Below are 14,321 nucleotides of genomic sequence, written 5' to 3'. Positions count from 1 at the left end.
GTAATTTTCTAGTTTAAAGTAAATCTAATCAATCATTCTAAAAATGGTATAGTTGAAATGTAAATAAATGTAACTAATGAGTTGTGCTATTGAGATTCAAACTTCCGTGTCTTGAAAATCTAATTTTACGATTTTGAAGAAATTATTGATCTTTCTGAAAATTATTTTTCTCATCTGTGTATTTTTAGGCATATTGGGAAGAATATCTGAAATGATATGAGAATTGTATATATATAGCCTGACAGAGTGTGTATTCAGAAAAATGATCCTTTTTAATAGATGTAGCATATTTGTAGCTTCCCTTAGAATATCATATATTAACCAATTTAGATGAATTCACAAAGAGTTCATCTGGGATGCCTAATTTAAAAATTCTATTTAGGGTTTCAGATTGCTATATGAAATTTTCTGTTACTGAAAACATTTATATTTATAAGAACATCTAGTTCCTTTCTGTGAGAAAAACCCGCATTTTGAGTATGCCATTTTACAGAAGAAAAAATGAATGTTTATGGAGAATAAGTGACTTGCAAAAGAAATATCACTAGTTAGTGACTTATAACACCATGTATAGTTTGCTTTTAAAATATCTGCTGTTTTCCTGAAATCAGGCTAATGGGAGTAAACTTTTCACAGATTTGCTATAAAAGATTGAATAAATATAATTCATAGAACAAAGTGTTTAAATTTGCTTGTTGACATCTTTTATGATTTAACATCTTTTATGATTTTAATGGTTTGATTTAGTCTGTTTCTTCACTCAAAGCAACTCAATTCTTTTTGGCAATGTGCCTAGTATAAACAACAAATGGTTGTGTATACTCTTGAATCCTTGCCTTACTCAGATTTGAAAGAGTCCTTTATGTGACAAAAAGTTCTAGAAACCCCGACTGTCCTTGAGATCTATCCAATCATTAATTTGAATGCTCCAAAGTGAGAAATGATAGCGAATGAGAAGAATCATTAACTGCCTAAGGTGCATCAAAATTTTGTTTTTTTTTTTTCTATTTCACTTGCATGCCCTGTGGTGATCCATAAGTCTTTAGTAAATTAAAGCGTTAGAGAAGAGGGTACTAACCACAATATAGCATCCTTTTCAAATATGTTCGTAGAAACACCCACTTCTGCCCTCAATTTCTGTGTTTTCTGACATCTGTATTTTTTATACACGGCTATCACCATCACCAAGGACACAATTGGACTAACAGTGAGCAAAATTCATGTTGCCATTTGCAGATCTCATTAATTTTATACATAAATAAGAAAAACCTAGTATTGCTTCTCTTTACTGAGTAAACAGTTGCTAATATCACATACAATTTACACGTACACATTCACACAACACACACACTGAGTCATCTATGCCAGTACGTCAAGCACTTAGAGCCTCTGCATTTCACAGACATTTTATTATACAAGAGAGATAGATAATCAGGATACAAGGACTACAGGTTCTAACTCTGAAGGAGGAAGTCTTCAGAGACAACAGATTGGGTTAGGTCTTACCATCTCAATCAAACCTGACTGGGAAATTAAGGGAGCGAAGGAGAGAAAAACAGAGACAAGATTAATCATGTAAGAAGAAAACTATAGTGGTTGCTCAGGAACAGTTATGGGGATACTGCCAACATTTTTTGGAGGAAGAAAGGTCTACCAATTGCACAAATGGGAACTCAAGCCATGATTATTCTCTATTCATTCTAATTAGTATTCCTTCATTATATCCCTTAGGCTTGTGGATTCTAAGGTCATCTCAAAAATCCAGTGAGTTTGTAAAACTAAACAAGAAATTGTGATAAGATGTATTACATCTATTATATTTATCCCTCACAGTACTGAAAAAAAAATACTAGGTAAATAAATGATATTCAGTAACAATAAAGGAATAAAGTTCAGAGAATTTAGCCACAGTAGTGAAGTATATTTTATAACTATGACCAAGAAGGTATAAATAGATTATGGATAATCACAAAGTAAAAAAGTCAACAACAACAAGGGGTAGTTTTATGATAGAAATAGGAAAAATAAGATAGAGCTTTCTCTAGCAAAATTTAGTTGATCAAGTAATCATTTTTAAAAGCACTTGAAATATGCTTCATTGTAACTGTGCTCAGTGAAATCCAATCCAATATAAATATTGAATTGTCAGTTCTAGGATTCCTTAATATGTAGGCCATCTTAATTCTTATTCACTATAATATCCACAGAGAGTAAAATGAACATAGACTTCTTTATACTTTCAAGGCTTATTATAGATCTAAATATAAAGGATAATATTCCTAAGCTTCAGAAGAAAATGTAGGAGAATCTTTTTCTGTCTTTGGATAAGTAACTATTTATCAGACTAGAAAGCACTAATAAATTTTCAAATTAATAAATTGGACTTTTCCAAAATTAAAAATTTCAGCTCATCAAAAGATGTATAACAAAATGAAAATTAAAGATTGGAAAAACACATTTGCAATGTATATATTTGTCAAAAAATGGCATAAGGATTGAATAAAGACACAATTCAGTAATATCAAGACAAATCAAACAACCCAATTAAAAATAGGCAAAATATTTGAACAGATACTTCATAAGATACATCAATAAATGCTCAATAAGCACATAAGAAAGTGCTTAATAGCATTAGTAATCACAGAAATGCAAAATAAAAGCACAATAAGATTGTCAACCTCAAATGTTGGCAATGATGTGGAGCAATCAGAATTCTTATACGATGATGGCAGAATATAAAATAGAGCTTGGGGCACCTGTTTGGCTCAGTTAAGAGGCTTACTTTTGATTTAGGCTCAGGTCATGATCTCATGGGTCATGAGATTGAGCGTCCTCAGGCTCCAGGCTCAGTAGGGAGTCTGCTTACGGATTCTCTCTCTCCCTCTCCTCCTGCCCCTCCCCCTACTCTCGCTTTCTCTTTCAAATAAATAAATCTTAAAAAAATAATTACAAAAAAGAATAAAAAATAGGGCAACCACTTTGGAAATCTATTTGGGGGTATTTTATGATATTAAACAAAGATTTACCCAATAATCCAACAATTCTACTACTAGGTACTTTTTCTAGATAAATGAAAATGCATCCACAGAAAGACGTGCAGGGAATATTTATTACATCTGTATTCAGAATAGCTCCAAACTTAAAAAAATCCAAACTTTTTTTACCAGGAAAATAAACAATTCATGGGATGAAATGTTATTCCACAACATAAAGGAATAAACTGTTGATACAGCAATGTCTATGAATCTCAAAAACAGTATGCTTAGTGAAAAAGACCAGATACAAAAAGTACATTGTGTAGCATTCGATTTCTATGAATATAAATATAGAAGGGGCAAATTAATCTCTGGTAAAGCAAACTAGTACGGTGGTTCCTTCCGAAGTATGGGGATTGACTGGAAAGGAATAGGATATGACTTTCTGGGATGATGAAAATATCTGTAGGTTAATAGGGATGTTACATGAGTTTATACATGTTTCATCAAAACCTAATTGTACACTTAAGATCTAAATATTGAGCTGTAGAAAATTAATGCCCCAATTATAAATAAAATTTTGATTCTAACATATATTAACTTAATTCAAAATATAATTCAATGTTTTCTATTTAGTCAACATTGAGAACAAGATGTTTATATATAAATATGCATGCTTAAAGTTTGTCTCTATTGATTTAGGACCATTATCTGGAAAATAAAAGACTGAACTGTTTAAAAAAAATAAAATGATTTTGACAGACTCACATAATTATTTAGATGTCGCATTGTTTAACTTTAAAAAATAGTTTTGTTCTTCACAATCCCTTTATATTATTAAGTATGTAAACTTAGATTGTGTTAATACACTTAGATTGTAAATTTGAAAATTTCAAAAATAAAGTTTTATGATATGGTTGATTATTTGAAGGTCTAATTTACTGAGAGAAGACTTAGTCAATAGTCATTAGTCAATGTTCTCTCTTCCAGTTTAAAATTTAAACCCTAAATTGCTAAGTAATATATATCAAAAAAATATACTTGAAATTTGGAAGAGATATAAAGAAACCAGAAAATTATTTTTTTCTAATGCCTCTGGGTATTCAAGGTAAAAATCTTAAAATTCAAAGATTAGTAAAAAGGGGAAAAATCCTCATAGCCCCATCACCATAAGATAACCACAGTTGTCATATTGGAGTAAATCTTTCAGTTCATAAACAAACACAGACACAAATGCACAAGCTATCTTATATTATTATCCATGCTGCTTTACAATCTGTTTTTTTTTATTCTATCCAGTGATATATTGTGAACCCTTGCTCCATCCATAAAAAATTGTTGTAAGATTTGTTATCTAACTGCTGCATTTTCCCCATTGGTTATTAATCAGTCTCTATCACAAAACATTCATAATTTTGCTATTTTAAACAAAACAGCAAAACAAATTCTGTATCTAATTTGGAGAGGGAGACATTTGATTGATTGATTGATATTATAAGTAATAACCTTAATTATTAGTTATTGTTGTTGTCCTTCAGAAGCAGTACATAGACTGATATTTCCATTACTCATGCAGGAAAGTACCTAAATATCTTCACCAACAGTGTTTACAATTGTTTAGGTCTTAGTTTTATATTTGAAAAATATTACATTGCTATTTTTGTTTTTTCTGATAGCTACCAAGATTTATTTTTACTAGTTTCTTATTTTATATCACTAATTTAACATTCTTCTTTTGGGAACTCCCTGTGCATATTTTTGCATATTTCCATTCATATGACTATAATTTTCATATTTTAAAGTTATTTATATTAAGTATATCATGACTTTTTGTTTTATACATATTGAAAACAATTCTCTTTGATCATTATTTAAATATTTTATTTGATGTATATATATTTTTTAATTTTTTATTTATTTGCGAGAGAGAGAATGAGAGACAGAGAGCATGAGAGGGAGGAGGGTCAGAGGGAGAAGCAGACTCCCTGCTGAGCAGGGAGCCTGATGTGGGACTCGATCCCGGGACTCCAGGATCATGACCTGAGCCGAAGGCAGTCGCTTAACCAACTGAGCCACCCAGGCGCCCTTGATGTATATTTTGATCATAAAAAATGTTTTTATTCATGGTGTCACATCTTGCAATCTCTATATTTTGGTTAACATTTATAATGATAGGAAATTAAATTTATACAAATAAATTTTGAGAAGTTATACTATGTTAGATATTTTAATTTTCTCAAAAATTTTATATTCTCCACTGCCATTAAATATAAAAAATTCACATTTTCATATAAAATAACTTTTCCTTAAGATGAAATGGAATAGAGTTATATATAATGATGTTGCATATTATGTGACTTTTGTTATTCATCTCATATCTACTTCTCTCACAGAATTGACTCTATCAATAAATGGTAAATTTTTGTTAGTTGTTGACAGAATCTGTTTCCTATAGAATAGCTTAAGTGATCTTTTCAGATTCTGAAATACAATAATAGGTCATGGTTTATGGGAATTGCAAAAAGGTGACCTTACTGGTGGGAGAAATTGCAAAAGGACCTCCTTCTTGGGAATGCATTTCAAAATAGGTCTCCTTGCCCACACTAAAACAGTACCATGGGTTGGGGCAGGGGCATGAACCTGACTAAAGTAGCAGAGGCTGGATTATTGGATCTAAGGCCTGGCAACTTTGTGCAGTACAAAAGTTGACTCTGTTGGTGGTGACCCAAGTTAGATCATGTCACATCCATACTCAAAACCCTGATGGCCTTTTAGCTCACTTAAAAAAAAAAATCAGTGTTTACAATGGTCTGCCAGACTTTGTATAGACTTGCCCTATTGCATCACTTCTTAGGCCTCATTGTGTACTCATCTTCACATGCATGTTCCTCAATTAGGATGTCTGCCCTGGTTGTTCCTTTTCCTTGGAAATCTCTCACTTCCGTTTGTCACCCCAGCTCTTACTGGTTCTACTCAACCAGCTCTGACCACAACATTTAAAACTTCAAAGTTGAGTAACATCATTAATAGTGGAATAAAAGTTTTCTCCCATCTTCCCCTAAAGAACACTGATTTAGACAATTGTTCATGGATGAGAGACGCTTTGTAGAAGTCCAGGAGTCCAACAAAGATGTTCCAATTCATCATTTGAGCAAAAAATATTAAGATTGGATGCATCAAAGTTGGTAAGAGGAACAGTTTCGCTTTACCTGTGTACTTCTTTCCTCAAGATGATACAGATGAGCCTTCTCAGCCCTTGATTTCTCTCATGGGGGGAAGTGAAAGTATATGAATGATGCCCAGATTTCCCAGCTGTATAGGATGCTGCTAGAGAGACTCCCTTCTTTTTCATCCCACCCAGAATACTGGGGGACAGAGACCAGTTGGGAAATTGGAATTTATGGCTCTCGGAGGACTTCAGACAGAAACAGGATCTACTTACAGCATCATGGACTCCATCAGGAAACCTTCCCATGAGCTGTTAGGGGTGCCTCACCTACAGATGCTCCAATTGGCCTTTTTTCTCTCTGAACAAATAAAAACCCATAAACAGATGGTTTCACTGTTGAATTCTATGAAACATATTAAGAATTAAAGTCCAGCCTTTTAAAACTCTTCCAAAATATTGAAGGGGGGTGGAACACTTCCAAATTTTATGAGGCCACCATTACCCTGATACCAAAGCCAGATAAGGACACCACAAGAAAAAAAAACTACAGGCCAACATCCTTGACAAATATAGATGCAGAAATCTCAACAAAATACTAGCAAACTAAAGTCAACAGCACATTGAAAGGATTATACACCATGATTGTGGGATTTATCTCTGGGATGCAAGGGTGTTTCAATATAAAAAAATTAATCAGTGTTATGCATCACATTAATATAATGAAAAATAAAAATTATATGATTATTTCAATAGATGCAGAAAAATGCATTTGGCAAAAATTTACATCTACTTGTGATAAACACTCTTAACAAATTAGATACAGGAGTAACATAACTCAACATAATAAAGTCCATATAGGACCACCCCACAGCTAGCATCATACTCCATGATGAAAGGTTGAAAAGTTTTCCTCTAAGATGTGGAACAAGACAAGGTTGCCCACTCTCACTACTCATATTCAATATAGTATTGGAAGTCCTAGCCAGAGCAAACAGGTAAGAAACATAAGTAAACGATATTCAAATGTGAAAGGAAAATGTAAACTTGTCTTTGCATATGGTATGATCTTTATATACAGAAAATCCTAAAGACAGTAACACCCTGTTAGAAGTAATAAACTAATTCAGTAAAGGTGCAAAAAACAATAAAGACACAAATAAATGGAAAACTGTTCCTTGTTCATGGATGAGAAAGGATTAATATCATTAAATTAACAATAATTAATAATTATAATTAATAATTGATTAATATTAACTATTAATAATAATGATAATTAACCCAAAATTCTCTGTGGAGTCAATGTAGTCCTTTCCAAAATTCCAATGGCATTTTTTACAGAAATAGGAAAAACAATCCTAAAATGTATATGAAACCCAACAAAAGGCCCTGAATGGCCAAAGCAATCCAGTAAGAACTATGAGAAGAACAAAGTTGGAACAAGAAGAAAAAAGTTGGAGGCATCACATTTCCTGATTTCAAACTGTATTACAAAGCTACAGTCACCAAAAAGTATGATACTGGCAAAAAACAAATTAGACCAATGGAACAGAATAGAGAGCCAAGGAAGAACCCCCCCCACACACACACACAGTCAACTAATATTTGATGAGTAAGCCAAAAATAGCCAGTGGGGAAAGGATAGTGACTTTAATAAATTGTGCTGGGAAAACTGGATAAATATATGCAAAAGAATGAATTTGATCCCTATCTTATACCACAAATAATCCAATTTAAAATGGGCAGAGAACCCGAATAAACATTTTCCCAAGAAGTCACACAAGTGCTCAATAGGTAAATTAAAAGTTACTTGACATCACCAATTATCAGAGAAAGAGAAATTAAAACTACAATGAGATATTACCTCATGCCTGTTAGAATGATTATTATCGAAAAAGAAAAGAGGTAGCAGGTATTAGTGAGGATATCAAAGAAAGGGAACACTTAATGCACTGGGGTGGAAATGTAAATTTGTTCAGCCACTATGGAAAACACTATGGATATTCTTCAAAAAATTCAAAATAGAACTACCATATTATTTAGCATTCCACTTCTGGGCACATGTCCAAAGGAAATGAAGTCACTATCTTGAAGAAATATCTATACTCTCATGTTCGTTGCAGCTTTATTTAAGAGATGGAAGCAATCTAAGTGTCCATCAATAGATGATAAGTCAACCACTAGTTCTATATGATATATCACTTATATGTGGATTCTAAAAAAGCCAAACTCAGAGAAATCGAGTAGAATGGTGTTGCCAGGAGCTGAAGTTTAGGAAAATGGGGAGATGTTGGTCAAATATTACAAGTTACCAGTTATAAGATGAAAAGTCCTGGACATCTAATGTATATCATGGTGATTATAGTTAACAATACTGTATTTATATACTTGAAAGTTGCTAAGAGAACAAATCAGATTCTCACCACACACATGCAATTATGTGAGGTGATAGAGGTGTTAACCTTATTGTGGTAATCATTTCACAATATATATATGTATCAAATTACCATGTAGTATGACTTAAACTTACACAATGTTCTATGTCAATTATCTTGGTTAAACTGGAAAAAATTAAAATAGCAGACTCTCTCCTCACTACCTGTCCCCCTCAGATGGATTTCTGTATCTGTACAGCGGTTGTTTATTTTTATTGCCTGCCTCCCCCAGAAGAGTTTTTGTATGTTTACATTTACCTGCATTATATTTATCTCTTTTACTTTTAGCATTATTAGCATTATTAATTCCTGAAAATTCATGCAACTTAAGAAGATAAAATTCATGTTGTGGCCATTTCTAGACTATGACTACAACTTTATGATAAACTACTTCCTTTTTTTCAATGATAACCTTAGAAGTTATTTCTTTAGAAAATTAAACATTCTCAAAAACTTAACTTTGTTTCTAATAGTAAAATAGAAAGTGTGAATGAGAACACTTTGATACTGTGACCTATTTTGTCTGTTGACTGGTCCTGAGCATTCTTTATGTCAATTTCTACAACTGAGGTTAGAATGAAATGCTGTTTTTCTGGAATACGTTTCACCTAGGGGTGGTGGTGTGAGGTTGTTATCTGAATTAAAGCTAATGCTGATATCTGAATTACTTATAAAAGAAAAAAACCCAAAAATGTCTTGTAATAGAAGAATAATTAAATGAATTATAATATAATTAAATATAAGCATCTGATCATTTGATTATAACAAAAATTCTAGTCACATGTGAAATATGTATATTTTAATGTAGGGAGATTAAATAAGAACATAAATAGCATATATAGTATGATCCTAAATATGTAAATATGTCCCATAAGATTAAAATTATTTTTTTACCTTTGGCATAATTTTCTTTTTGAGAAAATATAATATTCACATAAAAAAGGAAAATAAAGCTTAGAATTACTTTCATGCATCAAGTAAACCAAATTGTTTAAATGCACCAGCATATGATATAAGCTAAACGTAGAACTATGAGGGAATTCTCTAATGGTGTGTTGGTGCAAGTACCACATTTAGCCCCCAATATCAATTTTTATTTAATAAATTAACAACTTACAGGAAAACAAGCAGGATGATCAATAATTGGAGTTTTAGAGAATACTTTGAAAGTATGAAATTGTGTTTGCCAAATCCAATATGTCTCTCTACTTACACAAGCAAGAGTGACAAGACCTACAAACCTTCTCTTCTCTGCTTTATTGCAAGGCGGCTATAGCAAGCCATTAAAAAATAACCATTGGAGTTAACGGAAAATAACAAAATACAAGTATCAAATCTCCAAAAGATACAGAACAGCAGACATACCATAAGGACATGTATTAAGTGAGAATGTGAGAGAAACAAAAAGCAAGAAAACAGTGAGTCAAAGAGAGAGACACAAAAATGAATCAAACTGTCAGCAACAGTTTCAGCTTCTAATCAAACAGCAGACTGTATATAAACACAGTCTGGAAGGTGCTGTAGGTTACACATTGGATTTTTTCTCCCTAGTCTTTCTAATTAAAATCAGCTGTAACATTAGCAACAGTATTTCTTTAAGCATAAAAACCAATAGATACCTTATATATCCAAATTTGAGCAAAATTGTATAGAGTACATATTGGAAGAGTGACCTTAAAACAAAACCAAGAATAAATTTGTAATTTATCTTTTGGTTTATATCTTTGTATGTTATACATGCTTAAAATATTTTTATTATTTATCTATACATTAAATTTTGTCAAAGAAAAAATAGACTTTAATTCATATATCAATACATAAGTGATAGAGATTATATACATTATGAATAATATATTATGAATTTTATTTCATTTTTCTTTTCTTTTTTTTTTTTTTTTAACAAGCTTAAGCTCTGAACTGAGACAAAGATGGGTTGCAGTGATGATCCTGCCTCTTGCTACTTTGAACAAAATTAACCTTGGGCAAGTAATGTTAAGACTCATTTTCCCAATTGTAAAACGTTGATGATAATAATAGGAATCTTTTCACTTTGTTTGAGAAGTTAAATAATATAATGAATACAAAATACTTGGTAGTGTCAGGTACGGGGGACTTAATAAATGCTGAGGATTAGATTTATTGAGCTTTCATTACATTGTAGTACACACAGAATCTCTGTAAATTAAGTGCTATTATTCCCATTTACAAATTAGGAAAGAAAGAATGAGAAGAAAAAATTGATTTTCCCCATCTGACAAAGTCTTTTAACTTCCCAGAGGCCACAATTGTTTCTTCGAAAAAAGGAGCCGAAGTAAAATAAAAATGCGTTTTCTCATTTTCAAGGGGATCTAGAGAGAATAGATACTTTTGCAAACCATACTCTCAGTGATTTTATAGTTAGAAACTGCCAGGTAGCATCGAGTGCTTTCTTTCTTTTTTATGTTTACACCAATTATATTGCACACATTCCTGCTGTAAAGAAAATATGCAAAAAGCTTTGTCCTTTTACTTTAATATACATCATTTTAACCCACTGGAAAGTCTGAGAATTATTTTTCTTATTCTCTTTTAGCCTGTAGTCTGATTGGATGTGTACAGGCGAACACAGATACCTGCCCACCTCCCCCCCCAACACACACCCTCTAGTGTACCATCTGTTTTCTATCTTGACTTAGTGCCATGTCATTAACAAGAGACATTCAGCCTTTAATGATCTTGGCCATGATAATGAAATAACAGACATGTCAGCCTTATTGTGTATTTCTTAAAGGGTAGATATTGAAATACTTCGAGTAAGGGAAGAAACAATTAGTAATACTTTGTAAATGAATGTATAGCAACAAACAAATAAACAAACCCTCATCAGTAATCAATCTAGTGACCTTTTCTTTGCATAGACATGTGGTTTGAAACAACTCAGATATATTTAACTATCATTCTGAGTGTAAACATAGCCAAGTATGTAAAGAGTCTTTAATTCTTAGAGTTTATCTGCTTAGAATATTTTAAATTAAAAGTTCAAGAACAGTTTACTACAGTTAAAAAATTATACACATTGGTAAAAATCTGGGACTTAATGAAATATGTAAAATCTGGCATTTTGAACTTGGTTGAATTAGAGTTGATCTATATTTAAAAGGAGTTTTTACTAAGCAGAAATTTCTCATGTTTAGATACCCTATATTCCAAGAAGAAATTTTGAAGAACCACTTAATTAATAGATGACAACTGATTTTCACACCTGTTTTATCAAGTAGCTTAAAAATAAATAATCTCATTTGTATTACAGAAATGTAAATTTCCCAGTTAGTGACATAAACGGGTCCATTTTTCAGATATTTAGATTTTATAAACTACACACATTATATAAAATTAATGTATTTTCTTATATGAATATTGATTTTTACATATTTTGCATACTGTATATTAAAGTTGAGTAGCCACATTGCATGGTATGCTTTCACTTTATCAACAGTTACGCCCATAACTAATGAAGCCTGAAAATTAAGTATTTAAAAAAACAAAATACCTTTAACCAATCTAAAGAGGTCATAATTCAATTTACATTCACTCTTTTGAGAGATAATATTAATATACTAGTATTATGAAGTCAAAGATACTGAGCTAATTTGTGCATGAGATGATATATTTCCAAAAGAACAAAAATTAAATGGTGAATATGACTTTATTACAATTGTATCACAAATGTTAAGTATCTTGTGTAAAGTAAACTTTTACCCATAACATATTTTCCCTCCATTCCTCCATTCAAAACACACTAACCTTGTCCTAAAGTTTGTAGGATGAGGATGTCCATCATATAAGGATAGGTAGTCATATTCTTCTTCTAGAGCAAATGACTGAAAAACAATTTGTATTCTATTCCGTTCTTCTGCTATTATTACCCATGTACAGTTTGCACCATTTGGATATCCATATGGAAAACCAGGGCTTTCTATAGTGCCATTAAGTCCTTTTAAAGTTCCACCACATGTATAAATAAATCCTGAAACAAAAGACAAATAAACAGACATTAATATTATATAAAACACAAACAATCCAGGAGACATATAATTTTGAAAAAGCCTTTTTTCTAAGCCCTATGTTACCATAATTTTGTAAATGGCAAGGGCTGGGTAAATTATCTAATTTTCTTTTTTAAAAAGATAAGGCATAGCTAGCAAACTCCTTTAAAAAAAAAACTTGCCATTTATCAAACATCTTGTGGTTAGGAATTATAAACCAGGTGATGAAGTAAGTTTCTCCACACATCATGATCCAACAGACAGAATCTTAGAACATGATATCTTCCCTGAAGTAGTTTCCAATCTAATCATGGACAATCATGAACAACAATGAAAATTAAATAATTTTTGAATGCATTTTATGTCTTAAAAAATTAACTCCACATTTCTTGGTAAAACATGCTATTTTTTTTTTTTCTGTCCATATCTCTGCCATGTAGCCAATGTGCCTTAGGAAAATCCTTCCCACCCTGATTCTACCAGAAGGAAAAATGGTTCAGATCTAAAAAAAACAATCTATGTAATCATTCTTTCTTTGACCAGAGTAGTTGGCCCAGGATAAACACAATCCTAAACTAACTATACCGGAGTCAAACCTAAGGTTGGGAAGAAAATACATTGAAAATTTGAATCCTGGACAACTGACAGTAGCCATCTTAAGAACTTCCATGGTTCAGGGAGCCTAGGTGGCTCAGTTGGCTGAGTGTCTGATTCTTAATTTTGTCTCTGATCATGATCTCAGGGTCATGGCATAGAGCCCTCCATCGGGCTCCATGCTCAGAGAGGAGTCTGCTTGAGGATTTTCTTGTCTGTCACTGGCCCTCCGCTGTTCTCTCATTCTCTCTCTAAAATAAATAAATAAATAAATAAATAAATAAATAAATAAATAAATAAATAAATAAATCTTTTTTAAAAAAAAAAGAACTTCCATGGTTCTATGGGAGTTCTAATTCTATGGGAAATCTAAATTATTGACAGCTTGACTCTTGGAGACACCTAGAAAACTTACCATGTTTCTTGAGAAATTATTTATGAATATATGCTAGTCTGTAGTCATATTAGGTAATGTAAAACTCTAAAATTTAGACAATGGTCAGGGAAGATGGTCCCAGCATGTTTCTAGACTAGTCTAATTAAAGACTGGATCCATGGTTGCGGAAGTTCTGATAAGAATTCTTCTGGTAAGAATTCTTCACCTTGGTGTTATTTCCAGATCTGTGGGTTGTGCACGGTGCTTATGGGTCATGAAGCTGTAAGTCAGAAATACAAGCTAATTTGGGGGAGAGAACACCATACTACCCAAAGTATCTATATTTGGAACTGGATATAGAAATGTAGGAAATATGGGGCACCCCTCTCTGAGAAGGAATGAGTATATGATAGGTATGGATATTTTTGAAAAATATGAGGAACCATGCACAGAAGATGGGAAGCCAGAGTTGTAGATTGTGGCAGACAGAGAATGATTTGGGATGTAATCCATTCTTCTCTCTTTTCACAAGAACACCATGCTTTTGCTAGAGGACACAATTCTCTACCAAACAACTGTATGCTTTAGAATAGCTGGCTCTACTGATTCTAATGGTGAGGTGGGTGGCTCAGGGCTGAATTAATCAGTACAACCCTATCCTCTTACCCACTTTTACTTCAGGAACCTACTCTGATTATTTCTATTTACCACAAAGTCTTAAACCTGGGATATTCAGTATTGATATAAACA

The 14,321-nt window shown here is 32.2% G+C and overlaps 1 protein-coding gene across 3 annotated transcripts in view; it reads right to left on the bottom strand.

Moving 5' to 3' along the window:
• The window catches only part of CSMD3 (CUB and Sushi multiple domains 3), a 1,202,189-nt gene that overhangs the window by 1,059,870 nt on the left and 127,998 nt on the right, over positions 1 to 14,321 (bottom strand). For all 3 annotated transcript variants that reach the window (XM_045896021.3, XM_045896023.3, XM_045896024.3), the window contains exon 2: positions 12,360 to 12,582. In XM_045896021.3, coding sequence (XP_045751977.1) covers positions 12,360 to 12,582 — 223 coding nt within the window. The remainder of the gene's footprint in view (positions 1 to 12,359; positions 12,583 to 14,321) is intronic.

The sequence above is a fragment of the Mirounga angustirostris genome, unplaced genomic scaffold (assembly GCF_029215605.1).
Source record: "Mirounga angustirostris isolate CCGP_5_RB_7025 unplaced genomic scaffold, mMirAng1.0.hap1 SCAF_4, whole genome shotgun sequence".
NCBI classification, from domain to species: Eukaryota; Metazoa; Chordata; class Mammalia; order Carnivora; family Phocidae; genus Mirounga; species Mirounga angustirostris.
This window is presented reverse-complemented; position numbering and strand designations above follow the sequence as displayed.